At 43.2% G+C, this 18,205-nt stretch overlaps 1 protein-coding gene across 2 annotated transcripts in view; it reads left to right on the forward strand.

The window, feature by feature from the left end:
* LOC127923913 (zeta-sarcoglycan) overlaps window positions 1-18,205 on the forward strand; it is a 369,996-nt gene that overhangs the window by 258,203 nt on the left and 93,588 nt on the right. For both annotated transcript variants that reach the window (XM_052508121.1, XM_052508122.1), the window contains exon 3: window positions 18,047-18,148. In XM_052508121.1, the coding sequence (XP_052364081.1) occupies window positions 18,047-18,148 (102 nt within the window). The remainder of the gene's footprint in view (window positions 1-18,046; window positions 18,149-18,205) is intronic.

The raw sequence follows: 18,205 nt of genomic DNA on the forward strand, positions 1-18,205 counted from the left end.
TCAGGTCAGATGAAAGACGGGCTGAGCTGGACAGGCCTGGACACACAGGCCGGTAGACTTGGACAGTAAGTCACTACTCAGACACACGGTCATCTGTCACTCTGCTCTGGGCACAGCAGAATGGATGGAGGGTCACATCCAGGACCTCTATAGCAGGCGCTGTCAGAGGAAGGCCCGAAAAATTCTCAGACAGCACCATTGTTTTTGACTCATCACATACACTGCTGCTACTGTTTATTATCTATCCTATTGCCTAGTCACTTCATTCCCAATTACAGTTTTTTTAATTGCTAACAAGCATCGGTCAAAACTGAAGCCACTTTTTCAAAACTCTTCACACAGTCTGTATTACCAACATACGTCCTGGCCAAACAGTTGATCTCACCTCCAAAACTCACTCAAACCACCAAAACACTTCATACATGTCTCAAAATAAGCTTGTTGGACCAGAACACGGGCAACAATTCTCACTCAGAAAGCAGACATTGTCACTCACAACACACTGACCTAAAAAACACTAACAACAGGGAACGTTACATAAATTATTGATTTTTCACATAATTCAGAATTTCATTATAGAGTAAGAATAACACACCTTATTGACTGTACTAAAGTATATGTAACAAGAATTAATCAGAAATACAGCAATTTGCTTCAATAGCTTTTATTTTTTCTATATCTTTGCACATAGTAATTTACTTGTGAAAAATAAATCCCTAAAATTCCAGGTCTGCAATAATAATGACATAAAAACATCAACAACATGTATAATATAACACTGTACAGAGAACTAGAACCCTCACAGTGTCTCCACACCCTGTCAGTCTTCAGGAGAAGTGTCTCTATGCCCTGTCAGTCTTCAGGAGAAGTGTCTCTATGCCCTGTCAGTCTTCAGGAGAAGTGTCTCTATGCCCTGTCAGTCTTCAGGAGAAGTGTCTCCACGCCCTGCCAGTCTTCAGGAGAAGTGTCTCTACACCCTGTCAGTCTTCAGGAGAAGTGTCTCTATGCCCTGCCAGTCTTCAGGAGAAGTGTCTCCACGCCCTGTCAGTCTTCAGGAGAAGTGTCTCCACGCCCTGTCAGTCTTCAGGAGAAGTGTCTCCACGCCCTGCCAGTCTTCAGGAGAAGTGTCTCTACACCCTGTCAGTCTTCAGGAGAAGTGTCTCCACGCCCTGCCAGTCTTCAGGAGAAGTGTCTCTACACCCTGTCAGTCTTCAGGAGAAGTGTCTCTATGCCCTGCCAGTCTTCAGGAGAAGTGTCTCCACGCCCTGTCAGTCTTCTGGATAAGTGTCTCTACGCCCTGTCAGTCTTCAGGAGAAGTGTCTCTACACCCTGTCAGTCTTCAGGAGAAGTGTCTCTACACCCTGCCAGTTTCAGGAGAAGTGTCTCCACGCCCTGTCAGTCTTCAGGAGAAGTGTCTCCACACCCTGGCAGTCTTCAGGAGAAGTGTCTCCACGCCCTGGCAGTCTTCAGGAGAAGTGTCTCCACACCCTGTCAGTCTTCAGGAGAAGTGTCTCCACGCCCTGGCAGTCTTCAGGAGAAGTGTCTCCACACCCCGCATTCATGGCTTCCAGTAAGGACATCTGGTCATGTGGATGGTGATCATAAACCTTCCACCTCCATGCAGAGAAAACCTATGGGGTTTAGGAAGGGGGAGAACGGAGGCAGGAATAGTACTGACATCCTGGGATGTGCAGCAAGCCAGTCTGACTGCAGCAGAGTGGTGGAAAGCCACATTATCCCCCACAACAACGAAGGTAGGGGAGTTTCTGGCCCCTCTCTCCTCCGCTGGCACAAAGTTGATTATGCAGGTCATCCAGAAAATAACTGAGCCTCTCTGTATTGTAGGGGCCAATGAGTGGTTTGTGTAACAGCAAACCATCCTTGGACAGAGCTGCACACGTTGTGATGTTAGCTCCTCTCTGGCCTGAGACATCCACTCTCTGTCCAATCACATTTCTTCCCCTGCGGCGTGTTTTTGCCAGGTTGAATCCAGCTTCATCCACAAAGTTGAATGTATGTGCAGTTTGCCTGGCTTCCATCTCCATTACTCTCTAAAATACAGTAAATCCATAGTTTTACAGTACTTTACATTATGCACAGCTGTGTATGTACCCTGTTGGGTTATTGAACAGACATCTTACCTGGACATGTTGATACCGGACTTCTTTCACACATTCACCGTTTCTCTCAAAGGTTACAGTGTACAACTGCTTCCTCCTTATTTAATGTTTCTCTGGGACTCTGGCAACTGTCGTTGTGCTGACCGTATTCACATTCCCAACAGTGATATTGTTGTTGTGCTGACCGTATTCACATTCCCAACAGTGATATTGTTGTTGTGCTGACCGTATTCACATTCCCAACAGTGATATTGTCGTTGTGCTGACCGTATTCACATTCCCAACAGTGATATTGTCGTTGTGCTGACCGTATTCACATTCCCAACAGTGATATTGTCGTTGTGCTGACCGTATTCACATTCCCAACAGTGATATTGTTGTTGTGCTGACCGTATTCACATTCCCAACAGTGATATTGTTGTTGTGCTGACCGTATTCACATTCCCAACAGTGATATTGTTGTTGTGCTGACCGTATTCACATTCCCAACAGTGATATTGTTGTTGTGCTGACCGTATTCACATTCCCAACAGTGATATTGTTGTTGTGCTGACCGTATTCACATTCCCAACAGTGATATTGTTGTTGTGCTGACCGTATTCACATTCCCAACAGTGATATTGTTGTTGTGCTGACCGTATTCACATTCCCAACAGTGATATTGTCGTTGTGCTGACCGTATTCACATTCCCAACAGTGATATTGTTGTTGTGCTGACCGTATTAACATTCCCAACAGTGATATTGTCGTTGTGCTGACCGTATTCACATTCCCAACAGTGATATTGTTGTTGTGCTGACCGTATTCACATTCCCAACAGTGATATTGTTGTTGTGCTGACCGTATTCACATTCCCAACAGTGATATTGTTGTTGTGCTGACCGTATTCACATTCCCAACAGTGATATTGTTGCTGTGCTGACCGTATTCACATTCCCAACAGTGATATTGTTGTTGTGCTGACCGTATTCACATTCCCAACAGTGATATTGTTGTTGTGCTGACCGTATTCACATTCCCAAAAGTGAAATTGTCTGCCAGCAGTCTGTCCCGAGTTTCCCACAGTTTAATTGCATTGTTGCCAATTAGCATGTCAACAATGGCAATTTTACTGCACATCTGATAATATTCTGCCTCTCCCTCCTGTGGGAGGCAACATTTGGACCCACTGAAAAACACAAACCAATCAATATATTTCAAAATATTAGTACATGTAAAAATGTGAACATACTGTATGTATTGTACTGTAATATGTAGTTCAATTATCATTGAAGGATGCACATCTCACTGGGAAATTCATACTATTGATGAAACTGTTGAACGCTGCAGATTTGGTAGCACCCTTAAACCGTATTCAAAGAGAGACATTCCCAACAGTGATATTGTTGTTGTGCTGACCACTCGTATTCACATTCCCAACAGTGATATTGTCTGTTGTGCTGACTCTTATTCACATTCCCAACAGTGATATTGTCGTTGTTCTCCCCACCAACCTGTCTCCCTCTCCCTGCCACTCTTCATTCCCAACACCTGATATTCCCTGTTCTTCTGACCTGTATTCACATTCCCAACAGTGTCTCCCTCTCCCTGCCACTCTTCTTTCCCCACCAACCTGTCTCCCTTCCCTGCCACACTTGATCCCCACCAACCTGTCTCCCTCTCCCTGACTCTTCTTTCCCCACCATTCCCAACAGTGATATTGTCGTTCCCCACCAACCTGTCTCCCTCTCCCTGCCACTCTTCTTTCCCCACCAACCTGTCTCCCTCTCCCTGCCACATTCTTCTTTCCACACCAGTGATATCCCCACCAACCTGTCTCCCTCTCCCTGCCACTCTTATTCACCATTCCCAACAGTGATATCCCCACCAACCTGTCTCCCTCTCCCTGCCACTCTTCTTTCCCCACCAACCTGTCTCCCTCTCCTGCCACTCTTGATATTGTCTCTCCCTGTGCTGACCTGTCTCCCTATTCACATTCCCAACAGTGATATTGTTGTTGTGCTGACCTGTCATTCACATCCCCACCAACAGTGATCTTTCCTCACCAACCTGTCTGCTCTCCCTGACTCTTCTTTCCCCACCAACCTGTTCCTCTCCCAGCCACTCTTATTTCCCCACCAACCTGTCTCCCTCTCCCTGCCACTCTTCTATCCCCACCAATTCCCAACCCTGATATTGTTGCCACTCTTCTTTTGTGCTGACCTGTATTCACATTCCCAACCAGTGATCTTGCCACTCTTCTATCCCCACCAACCTGTCTCTCCTCTCCCTGTCTCCCTCTCCCTGCCACTCTTCTATCCCCACCAACCTGTCTCCCTCTCCCTATCTATCCCCACCAACCTGTCTCCCTCTCAGTGATCTTCTATCCCCACCAACCTGTCTCCCTCTCCCTGACACTCTTATTCACCAACCTGTCTCCCTGCCATCTTCTATCCCCACCAACCTGTCTCCCTCTCCCTGACTCTTCTTTCCCCACCACCTGTCTCCCAACAGTGATATTGTCTCCCTCTCCCTGCCACCTTCTTTCCCCACCAATTCCCAACAGTGATCTTTATCCCCACCAACCTGTCTCCCTCTCCCTGCCACTCGTCTATCCCCACCAACCTGTCTCCCTCTCAGTGATATTGTTGTCTCCCTCTCCCTGCCACTCGTATTCACCAACCTGTCTCCCAACAGTGATATTGTTGTTGTGCTCCCCACCAACCTGTCTCCCTATTCACATTCCCAACAGTGATATTGTCCCCACCAACCTGTCTTGTCCCTGCCACTCGTATCCCCACATTCCCCCAACAGTGATATTGTTGTTGTGCCCCACCAACCTGTACCCTCTTCACATTCCCAACAGTGATATTGTTTTGTCACCAACCTGTCCGTATTCACATTCCCAACAGTGATACCAACCTGTCTTGTTGTTCTCCCCACCAACCTGTCTCCCTCTCCCTGCCACTCTTCATCCCCACCAACCTGTCTCCCTCTCCCTGCCACTCTTCTTTCCCACCAAGTCTCCCTCTCCCTGCCACTCTTCTTTCCCCACCAACCTGTCTCCCTCTCCCTGCCACTCTTGTTCCCCATCCCTCTCCCTGTCAACCAATGTCTCCCTCTCCCTGCCACTCTTGATCCCCACCAACCTTCTGCTCTCCCTGCCACTCTTCTTTCCTCACCAACCTGTCTCCCTCTCCCTGCCACTCTTCTTTCCCCACCAACCTGTCTCCATCTCCCTGCCACAAACCAACCTGTCTCCCTCTCCCTGCCAATCTTCTTTCCTCACCAACCTGTCTCCCTCTCCCTGCCACTCTTCTTTCCCCACCAACCTGTCTCCATCTCCCTGCCACTCTTCTATCCCCACCAACCTGTCTCCCTCTCCCTGCCACTCTTCTATCCCCACCAACCTGTCTCCCTCTCCCTGCAACTTTTCTATCCCCACCAACCTGTCTCCCTCTCCCTGCCACTCTTCTTTCCTCACCAACCTGTCTCCCACTCCCTGCCACTCTTCTTTCCCCACCAACCTGTCTCCATCTCCCTGCCACTCTTCTATCCCCACCAACCTGTCTCCCTCTCCCTGCCACTCTTCTTTCCTCACCAACCTGTCTCCCTCTCCTTGCCACTCTTCTTTCCCCACCAACCTGTCTCCCTCTCCCTGCCACTCTTCTTTCCTCACCAACCTGTCTCCCTCTCCCTGCCACTCTTCTTTCCCCACCAACCTGTCTCCATCTCCCTGCCACTCTTCATCCCCACCAACCTGTCTCCCTCTTGCCACTCTTCTATCCCCACCAACCTGTCTCCCTCTCCCTGCCACTCTTCTTTCCCCACCAACCTGTCTCCCTCTCCCTGCCACTCTTCTTTCCTCATCAACCTGTCTCCCTCTCCCTGCCACTCTTCTTTCCCCACCAACCTGTCTCCATCTCCCTGCCACTCTTCTATCCCCACCAACCTGTCTCCCTCTCCCTGCCACTCTTCTTTCCTCACCAACCTGTCTCCCTCTCCCTGCCACTCTTCTTTCCCCACCAACCTGTCTCCATCTCCCTGCCACTCTTCTATCCCCACCAACCTGTCTCCCTCTCCCTGCCACTCTTCTATCCCCACCAACCTGTCTTCCTCTCCCTGACACTCTTCTTTCCCCACCAACCTGTCTTCCTCTCCCTGCCACTCTTCTATCCCCACCAACCTGTCTCCCTCTCCCTGCCACTCTTCTATCCCCACCAACCTGCCACTCTTCTATCCCCACCAACCTGTCTCCCTCCCTGCCACTCTTCTATCCCCACCAACCTGTCTCCTCTCCCTGCCACTCTTCTTTCCCCACCAACCTGTCTCCCTCTCCCTGCCACTCTTCTATCCCCACCAACCTGTCTCCCTCTCCCTGCCACTCTTCTATCCCCACCAACCTGTCTCCCTCTCCCTGACACTCTTCTATCCCCACCAACCTGTCTCCCTCTCCCTGCCACTCTTCTATCCCCACCAACCTGTCTTCCTTGATCCATGTTTCCAAAATAAATCATTCTGATGTCGTCCTCTTTTGTCTGTTTGGAAACTGCAATCAGGTGTGTTTAGAATTATTCTGCTGAGGTGTTCTATATGTTTCAATCTGCTTACTGCAGAAATGCACGACATTTGCCGTCATTCTGTTTTGAATGTGTTTTTAACAGTTTTTGGAAACAGTCTGTTAGCATTTGAAAACATGTTCTGCAAATATATAGTTTAACAGGTGGTGGAGTATGAATGAGAAAATATACAGTGGGGCAAAAAAGTATTTAGTCAGCCACCAATTGTGGACAGGTGTCTTTTATACTGATAACAAGTTCAAACAGGTGCCATTAAAACAGGTAACGAGTGGAGGACAGAGGAGCCTCTGAAAGAAGAAGTTACAGGTCTGTGAGTGTCAGAAATACTTATTTTCCACCATAATTTGCAAATAAATTAATTAAAAATCCGTGTATATATAGTGTATATATCGTTACTCATTGTGGATCTATTATTACTTTTATTATTAGGAGTCTTACTTTTCTACCTTTTCTATTTCTGCATTGTTGGGAGCACGTCCCATTAGTAAGCATTTCACTCTTAGTGAAAGCATTCACACTTCTACCAAGCAAGTGACAAAACATTTGGTACTAATAGATTAAACTTAATTAAGTTTATTTAATTTATAATGTAATAGATTCAACTTAATTAAGTTTATTTAATTTATAATGTAATATATTCAACTTAATGATGTTGATTTAATTTATAATGGAACAGATTCAACTTAATTAAGTTTATTTAATTTATAATGTAATAGATTCAACTTAATTAAGTTTATTTAATTTATAATGTAATAGATTCAACTTAATTAAGTTTATTTAATTTATATGTAATAGATTCAACTTAATTAAGTTTATTTAATTTATAATGGAATAGATTCAACTTAATAAAGTTTATTTAATTTATAATGGAATAGATTCAACTTAATTAAGTTTATTTAATTTATATGTAATAGATTCAACTTAATTAAGTTTATTTAATTTATAATGGAATAGATTCAACTTAATTAAGTTTATTTAATTTATATGTAATAGATTCAACTTAATTAAGTTTATTTAATTTATAATGTAATAGATTCAACTTAATTAAGTGTATTTAATTTATAATGGAATAGATTCAACTTAATTAAGTTTATTTAATTTATAATGGAATAGATTCAACTTAATTAAGTTTATTTAATTTTTAATGGAATAGATTCAACTTAATTAAGTTTATTTAATTTATAATGGAATAGATTCAACTTAATGACGTTGATTTAATTTATAATGGAATAGATTCAACTTAATGACGTTGATTTAATTTATAATGGAATAGATTCAACTTAATTAAGTTTATTTAATTTATAATGTAATATATTCAACTTAATGATGTTGATTTAATTTTTAATGGAATAGATTCAACTTAATTAAGTTTATTTAATTTATAATGGAATAGATTCAACTTAATTAAGTTTATTTAATTTATAATGGAATAGATTCAACTTAATTAAGTTTATTTAATTTATAATGGAATAGATTCAACTTAATGACGTTGATTTCATTTATAATTTCTGTACAGCACTTTGAGATATCAGCTGATGTAAGAAGGGCTATATAAATACATTTTATTTGAAATTTGATTTGGTTAGAGCTAATTTATTCACCTATATACAGTTTATTACTATATACAGTTTATTAGGTACACCACCCCATTCACCAACATGGTTCGCTCCTACTGAGTGTATGACTGATGGCCTGTAAAGGTCCAGTGGAAACCGTACTGAAGCCGAGGCATAGTTGAGTTTATTCACCTACGTACAATATAGTAGAGGGTACACTCTTACCCTACGAGGTCTGGAGCCTGCTGCTTTTCTGTTCTGATAATTCATTGCCCCCACCTGGTGTCCCAGGTCTAAATCAGTCCCTGATTAGAGAGGAACATTGAAAAATTGCAGTGGAATTGACTTCAAGATCCAGAGTTGAGGGCCGAATAGGATCGATCAATATACAATATAGGTGAATTAATGAGAAGTTTTCAGCCTTTGTACTTTCATTACGTGTATGACATGAGACTGTAATAAAACTTGGTCCACATATTGAAGACACTGGGGACTCGAGAGGGAAAATGTAAGAGAACTAATAACGCTTCCTGTCTTCTCTCATAGACTATCTGGCTTTATTTGAAATAGTCCTGTAATGAAATGTGCTGCGTTAGATAAGCATTCTGGGAGGGCCATCCAAAGCTTCCCAAGGCCCAGCCGCAAGGGGACCATTCTGGGAGGGCCATCCAAAGCTTCCTAAGGCCCAGCCGCAAGGGGACCATGCAGGCTTTCAGGAGCTTTAAGTTAGGTACTGAAATTATGCCTTGGCTTCAGTACGGTTTCCCCTGGACCTCTAGAGGTTACCCGTCATTTTGAGAGAGAGATAGAGAGATAGAAAGAGAGAGAGAGAGAGAGAGAGAGAGAGAGAGAGAGAGAGAGAGACTGCATGTGTGCACTGGCGAGTGCAAGGGGATTTGATTCATCCCAATAAACTCCAGTGTGTGTCTCTCTTGTTGTGTGTTTGTGGGAAGGTTTTGTATTCCAGTCCTAGAGCAGAACAGCTTTTCTCTCATCCCAATCATTGCACTGTAAAACATATTGTGCCCCTTTCACTTTAAAAAATGTAGGTAACTATTTGCATCAGCTTTTTAAGTAAATCCAACAAGGAGGATCTTTTAAGTATAATATACTTCACTTTTAGTGTATTACACACTCAAATATATGAAATGCAAACAACTAACTGGATTTTAAACTTTTATCAGGTAAAAGTTTTATCAGGTTCAGAATATAATTATAATTTATTGACCTGCTTAAGTCCTTCAGGTCCCAGAACTAATGTTGTACGTTTGATCTACTTAATGTAATCAGTTACAGAACTAATGTTGTACGTTTGATATACTTCATGTAATCAGTTACAGAACTAATGTTGTACGTTTGATATACTTATTGTAATCAGTTACAGAACTAATGTTGTACGTTTGATCTACTTATTGTAATCAGTTACAGAACTAATGTTGTACGTTTGATATACTTAATGTAATCAGTTACAGAACTAATGTTATACGTTTGATATACTTATTGTAATCAGTTACAGAACTAATGTTGTACGTTTGATATACTTAATGTAATCAGTTACAGAACTAATGTTGTACGTTTGATATACTTAATGTAATCAGTTACAGAACTAATGTTATACGTTTGATCTACTTAATGTAATCAGTTACAGAACTAATGTTATACGTTTGATCTACTTATTGTAATCAGTTACAGAACTAATGTTGTACGTTTGATATACTTATTGTAATCAGTTACAGAACTAATGTTGTACGTTTGATATACTTAATGTAATCAGTTACAGAACTAATGTTATACGTTTGATCTACTTATTGTAATCAGTTACAGAACTAATATTGTACGATTAATTTGCTGAATTTACTACTTATTGTAATTCAGTCACAGAACATGTAAACGTTTGATCTACTGTAATCAGCACCTATACCACCTAAGTAACTAGAACTTTTCAGTTTACTACTTAGGGTAATCAGTTACAGAACTAATGTGTAGTGACCCTTTGATCAGTTCAGAACTAGATATCTTTAGATATAATCTGACAAACTAATGTTAACGTTTGATCTTTATTGTAATCAGTTACAGAACTAATGTTGGGTTTGAGGTCCTAAGATCATTACAGAACAAGTTATACGTTTGATCTACTTTTGTAATCAGTTACAGAACTAATGTTATACCTTATATTTAAGTAATCAGTTACAGAATGTTATAGTTTGCCCATAATGTAATCAGTTACATGAACTAATGTTAACCCTGGTAATAGTTACAGAACTAATGGACCTTGATATACTTCGATGTAATCAGTTACAGAACTAATGTTATGGTGCAGATACCCATGTAATCAGTTACAGAACTAATGCAGATCGTTTGCTCTAATGTAATCAGTTACAGAACAGATCCCATGCGTTTGATATATTCTGTAATCAGAGAACCCATGATCTATATTCTGTTACAGCAGATCCCATGTAATCAGTCACAGAATTCTGTGCAGATCGTTTGATGCTCTATATTGTAATCAGTTACAGAACAGATCGTTTGATCTATATTCTAATGCACAGAATCTAATGTTGCGTTTGATCTATATTCTCAGTTACAGAACAGATCGTTTGCTCTATATTGTAATGCAGAACCCATGTTATACGTTTGATCTACTTAATGTAATCAGTTACAGAATAATGTTGTTTGATATATTAATGTAATCAGTCACAGAACTAAGTTATCCGTTTGCTCTATAATCAGTTACAGAACTAATGTTATACGTTTGATTCTTAATGTAATCAGTTACAGAACTAATTCTGGTGCAGATCCTTAATGTAATCAGTTACAGAATTCTGTTGCAGATTTGATGCTACTAATGTATTCTGTTACAGAACTAATGCGTTTGATATATTCTGTAATCAGTTACAGAACCCATGCTCTATATTCTTACAGATATACTCTATAATCAGTTACAGAACCCATGCTTAATGTAATCAGTTATATTCTGTAATCAGTTACAGAACTAATATTATTCGATTAATTTGCAGATCTCAGTATCATAATTAATATTCTATGTTTTATTTCTCAGTGCAGATCCCAGGTTAGTAAAATGTCTTTATTCTGGTTGCAGATCAAATATATACTCAACTATATTCTGATGCAAATAGTTCCCAATATCTATATTCTACAAATGATTATTTCTGCTCGAGGGAATATGCAAAAAGAAGGAACAGTGTTCAACTTTAAACTTCCACACCTTTATTTTAATAAAATAAATGTTATCTTAGACATTCATATTTGGTCATCTGTATATTCTGGGCAGATCCCATGCCTCCTTAGGTAAATTACATCCAGATAGCTTGCACCTGACTACAAATCATTGCAGATCCAACTGCATAAAGTTTAGGTATTCTGGGGCAGATCCCATCTTGTACAGTTTGGCAATAATTTTCTGGTGGTCTGTGCTCCCTTTAACAACAAAGCTCTATATTTTAACGTAAATTAACAATATTTTAAACGTTAATTCGGTTTGTCTTAATAATCCTTTGCTCTATATGAACTAGTTCAGATCCCATTCTATACTGTTTTAGATCCAAAACATGGGTTTTCAAAACTATATTGCACATTTGTTACAAAATCCCAAATTCTCTATATTCTGACTGCAGATCCCATGCTCTATATTACAGTGCAGATCCCATGCTCTGACAAATCATCTCAGATATCCACTAGTCTGGAGTCATTTTTAAAACAAAGCTGTTTTTGCAGATCCCATGCTCTATATTCACCTGACAAAGAGCAGATCCCATGCTCTATATTCTGGTAGCTTTTCAGATCCCAGTAGGGTTTAGACCATTCTGAGTGACCCTTTGAGAGTTCTCATAGATATCTTTAGATATCTCTGAAAACAAGTAACTTCAGATCTTTATATTCTGGTGCAGATCCCAGATCTATATTCTGGTGCAGATTCCATGAATAGTTTTGGAACATGCTGCTGCAGATCCCATGCTCTATATTCTGGTGCAGATCCCATGATATGCCCTGCTACATGACCAGATCCCAGTGACCTCTATATTCTGGTGCAGATCCCATGCTCTATATGCTGCTGCAGATCCCCCGTGCAGATCCCTACTCTATATTCTGGTGCAGATCCCATGCTCTATATTCTGGTGCAGATCCCATGCTCTATATTCTGGTGCAGATCCCATGCTCTATATTCTGGTGCAGATCCCATGCTCTATATTCTGGTGCAGATCCCATGCTCTATATTCTGGTGCAGATCCCATGCTCTATATTCTGGTGCAGATCCCATGCTCTATATTCTGGTGCAGATCCCATGCTCTATATTCTGGTGCAGATCCCATGCTCTATATTCTGGTGCAGATCCCATGCTCTATATTCTGGTGCAGATCCCATGCTCTATATTCTGGTGCAGATCCCATGCTCTATATTCTGGTGCAGATCCCATGCTCTATATTCTGGTGCAGATCCCATGCTCTATATTCTGGTGCAGATCCCATGCTCTATATTCTGGTGCAGATCCCATGCTCTATATTCTGCTGCAGATCCCGTGCTCTATATTCTGGTGCAGATCCCATGCTCTATATGCTGCTGCAGATCCCGTGCTCTACATTCTGGTGCAGATCCCATGCTCTATATGCTGCTGCAGATCCCGTGCTCTACATTCTAGTGCAGATCCCATGCTCTATATTCTGGTGCAGATCCCATGCTCTATATTCTGGTGCAGATCCCATGCTCTATATTCTGATGCAGATCCCATGCTCTATATTCTGGTGCAGATCCCATGCTCTATATTCTGGTGCAGATCCCATGCTCTATATTCTGGTGCAGATCCCATGCTCTATATTCTGGTGCAGATCCCATGCTCTATATTCTGGTGCAGATCCCATGCTCTATATTCTGGTGCAGATCCCATGCTCTATATTCTGGTGCAGATCCCATGCTCTATATTCTGGTGCAGATCCCATGCTCTACATTCTGGTGCAGATCCCATGCTCTATATGCTGCTGCAGATCCTTCACAGTGAACACCTTCATCACGTGCTGAACGAGGTCCTCTCAGATCATGGTGTCGTCAGCATCCTGAGTGAAAAAAATGAAGAAATAACAGACTACTAGATTTCGTCTAAAATATGTGTAGATAAGATCCAAGCTACATTCCAAGTTATAATTTGGTCCTTACCTGGTGCCTGGCCATTCCAGAGGAGAAAGATCAAGACGAGGTCTGTTGAGCTGTTCCAAGCACAATTTAAGTTCAGAACTAGATCTAGCATGTCAGTCCAACACAAACATGATCATTTGAACGTCATATTTTTAAGTTGTTGGTTGTTACTTAGAAATATTAATTCAAATTTCGCAGCATATTACCTTGGATTTGTATTTGCAAATGGCAGTCTTTTACAACACATATAAATTAAGTATTATATTCAAAAATGTAAGTAAAACCAGAAACCTATTTTAAGTCAAAATCATAGATTTTCTTTTGCAATATTTACTAAGCCCGTGGGTCATTTTTTTACAGTGTGGGGAGCGGCAGCCCCTTAGAAGTGGAATAGCTCTTATTGTAGGTCAGAAGCAACGTGAGCTGACATTCTAATACAAGACGATGTTTAGGATGCGTCCCAGAAGGGGAAGTGATGCGGAAAGAAGCTCTCCAAGAACTCTGATGAAAGTCAATGTGTTGATTTCAGACCCTGACAAGGCATTGCTTCTACGTTGGCGCTGAAAGGTCAAAAGATTTTCCCGGCAGAGAGGACACACAAACAAACTCGTATCTATGTCTCCTCATTTGTTCATTTCTATACGTCCCTCCAGCTCTTTCTCTTTTCTCTCTAAACATTGTTGGCACGGAAGGTTGAGTGAGAAATTCAGCCGAGAGAGAATATTAAAACCTTCCCTGAGAATGTTTTCAGTGGCCATCCATCAAGTGGAGGAGGGAGTATTATACTGTTCACTATAACCTTGTGCCAGGGATGGGATGTGAGTCCTAATGGCCGACTCCGCCAGTTAACCTCGCTGCGCTGGGCGATACAACATTATCAGCTTGACTTCTACTGAAGGACTCGGCAGAACACAGTCACACACACACAGACAGACATGTAGATAATCACTCTTACACACACACGCTCTCACACACACACACATACGCTCTCACACACACACACACGCTTACACACACATACACACGCTCTCACACACATACACACGCTCACACACACACACACGCTCTCACACACACACACACGCTTACACACACACACACACACACGCTCTCACACACACACACACGCTCTCACACACACACACACACGCTCTCACACACACACACACGCTCACACACACACACACACGCTCTCACACACACACACACGCTCTCACACACACACACACACGCTCACACACACACACACGCTCTCACACACACACACACGCTTACACACACACACACGCTCTCACACACACACACACGCTTACACACACACACACACACACACACGCTCTCACACACACACACACGCTCTCACACACACACACACACGCTCTCACACACACACACACGCTTACACACACACACACACGCTCTCACACACACACACACGCTCACACACACACACACACGCTCTCACACACACACACACGCTCTCACACACACACACACGCTTACACACACACACACGCTCTCACACACACACACACTCTCACACACACACACACACTCTCACACACACACACACGCTCTCACACACACACACACACGCTCTCACACACACACACACGCTCTCACACACACACACACGCTCACACACACACACACTCTTACACACACACACACACACACTCTCACACACACACACACTCTCACACACACACACACACGCTCTCACACACATACACACGCTCTCACACACACACACACACGCTCTCACACACACATACACGCTCTCACACACACACACGCTTACACACACACACACACGCTCTCACACACACACACACACACGCTCACACACACACACACACGCTCTCACACACACACACACGCTTACACACACACACACACGCTCTCACACACAACGTGGATGGGGAAATGTCATTATAACACAACATGGGAATCCAATATAACAGAGAAGGACATCATTATCCGAGGCCTCTGTTACTACACAATTCCCCATCATTCACATCCCGGAGGAGTGTCTTCATTATCCTAAAGTCGCCTGCTTCCCCCCAGGATTCCTGAAGACCTTTGCTGTTCCCACCACTGTCGACACTAAGCTCCGCCACGGCCACGCTAATCAGACTGAGAAATGTCATTTAAATTTCATAAGACGTGTCTGGTAGGCTAATAGAAGTGACTTTGGCTGCTAGGTATGTGGTTAGCGTAGCACTCACTCGCTCTCTCTCTCTTTCTCTCTCCGTACCTGCAAGGCTCTCAGGTAGACGGCATTAGTGTGTTAGCGGCGCTGCGGCACCTAGCCAAGGGGCCTGTTCTTTTTCTGACTTTTGTGTTCCCTCAGATTGAACACCAACCTGCCCGAGAGAGACGTTAATGTCTACAACCTGCCACGTCAAATCAAGGCCCCATGCCGTCGCACGCCGCCACCATCGCTAAACACTGTCAGGGTTGACGGGGCTCGACGAGAGAACGAGGGTCTTTAGCTAAGCGTTGGCTCGTCACATTAATGATTCATTCTGAATGATTCAGGAATCATCTTTATGTGTTGACGATAGACGGGGGGCCGTACTCCTGTCTGAGCATGTTCCACCCTTGGATAGTTCTGCATAATGTGTTGACGATAGACGGGGGGCCGTACTCCTGTCTGAGCATGTTCCACCCTTGGATAGTTCTGCATAATGTGTTGACGATAGACGGGGGGGCCGTACTCCTGTCTGAGCATGTTCCACCCTTGGATAGTTCTGCATAATGTGTTGACGATAGACGGGGGGCCGTACTCCTGCCTGAGCATGTTCCACCCTTGGATAGTTCTGCATAATGTGTTGACGATAGACGGGGGGCCGTACTCCTGCCTGAGCATGTTACACCCTTGGATAGTTCTGCATAATGTGTTGACGATAGATAGACTTGCCTGGGGGACGGGGGGCCGTACTCCTGTCTGAGCATGTTACACCCTTGGATAGTTCCTGTCTGAGCATGTTCCACCCTTGGATAGTTCTGCATAATGTGTTGACGATAGACGGGGGGCCGTACTCCTGCCTGAGCATGTTACACCCTTGGATAGTTCTGCATAATGTGTTGACGATAGACGGGGGGCCGTACTCCTGCCTGAGCATGTTCCACCCTTGGATAGTTCTGCATAATGTGTTGACGATAGACGGGGGGCCGTACTCCTGTCTGAGCATGTTACACCCTTGGATAGTTCTGCATAATGTGTTGACGATAGACGGGGGGCCGTACTCCTGTCTGAGCATGTTCCACCCTTGGATAGTTCTGCATAATGTGTTGACGATAGACGGGGGGGCCGTACTCCTGTCTGAGCATGTTCCACCCTTGGATAGTTCTGCATAATGTGTTGACGATAGACGGGGGGCCGTACTCCTGCCTGAGCATGTTCCACCCTTGGATAGTTCTGCATAATGTGTTGGTTCCTTTTAATTCATATTTAAAAAATAAATACATTATTTCACCATTATTTAACCAGGTTGGTCAGTTGAGAGCAAATTCTCATTTACAACTGCTACCTGACTAATATGAGTAGTCACCTGCAAACATCAATAGTGTTTGTATTATAGGAACTGCAGGCTGGTGTGTGTTAGTTTATTGAGGAGCTGTTTTCCTGTTTGACTGGCTTAATCACCATGGGTTTGAGCAACAGAACAGTCCTCAGGCTGATTTAACCCATTGAGTCCTGTTTGTTTCTGTCTTTGGGGTGGGCAAGTGTTGTCGGGGGCTGTGTGTGTGTGTGTGTGTGTGTGTGTGTGTGTGTGTGTGTGTGTGTGTGTGTGTGTGTGTGTGTGTGTGTGTGTGTGTGTGTGTGTGTGCATCTGTGCCTATGTGTAATGTGACATTTCTAACTCGGAAAACGTACAATACTTTGTTGTTGAAAATGATCCAAATATTAAATTAAAATACAACTTGTGTTCCTTTGGATGTTTTTCTCTCCACTCCCTCCTCTCCTGAACAGGTTCTTCACGGTGACTGAACTAACACTGGTTTTCTCTGTTTCACTGTTTGGACTTATTCTCTCCATTTTGTTTCTTCTCTCTCTCTCTCTCTCTCTTTTCTCTCTCTTTTCTCTCTCTCTCTCTCTCTCTCTCTCTCTCTCTCTTTTCTCTCTCTTTTCTCTCTCTCTCTCTCTCTCTCTCTCTCTCTCTCTCTCTCTCTCTCTCTCTCTCTCTCTCTCTCTCTCTCTCTCTCTCTTTTCTCTCTCTCTCTCCTTTCTCTCTCTCTCTCTCTCTCTCTCTCTCTCTCTCTCTCTTCTCTCTCTCTCTCTCTCTCTCTCTCTCTTTCTCTCTCTCTCTTTCTCTCTCTCTCTCTTCTCTCTCTCTCTCTCTCTTTCCCCTCTCTCTCTTTCCTCTCTCTCTCTCTCTCTCTCTCTCTCTCTCTCTCTCTCTCTCTCTCTCTCTCTCTCTCTCTCTCTCTTTCCTCTCTCTCTCTCTCTCTCTCTTTTCTCTCTCCTTTCTCTCTCTCTCTTTCCCCTCTCTCGCTCTCTCTCCTTTCTCTCTCTCTCTTTCCCCTCTCTCTCTCTTTCCCCTCTCTCTCTCTTTCCTCTCTCTCTCTCTCTCTCTCTCTCTCTCTCTCTCTCTCTCTCTCTCTCTCTCTCTCTCTCTCTCTCTCTCTCTCTTTCTTCCACTCTATTTCCCCGTAGGATGGAATGGGTAATCTTCGTGTAACCAAAGAGGGGATCAGGCTAGAGGGTGTTTCGGAGTTTCTGCTCCCTCTCTACGTGAAAGAAATAGAATCCAGAAGGGTAAGAAACACAACGCTCCTTATGTCCCTCATATGTAGCATCGTAGCACCATATGAC

Source organism: Oncorhynchus keta, unplaced genomic scaffold, assembly GCF_023373465.1.
Source record: "Oncorhynchus keta strain PuntledgeMale-10-30-2019 unplaced genomic scaffold, Oket_V2 Un_contig_3376_pilon_pilon, whole genome shotgun sequence".
In the NCBI taxonomy this organism is placed as follows: Eukaryota; Metazoa; Chordata; class Actinopteri; order Salmoniformes; family Salmonidae; genus Oncorhynchus; species Oncorhynchus keta.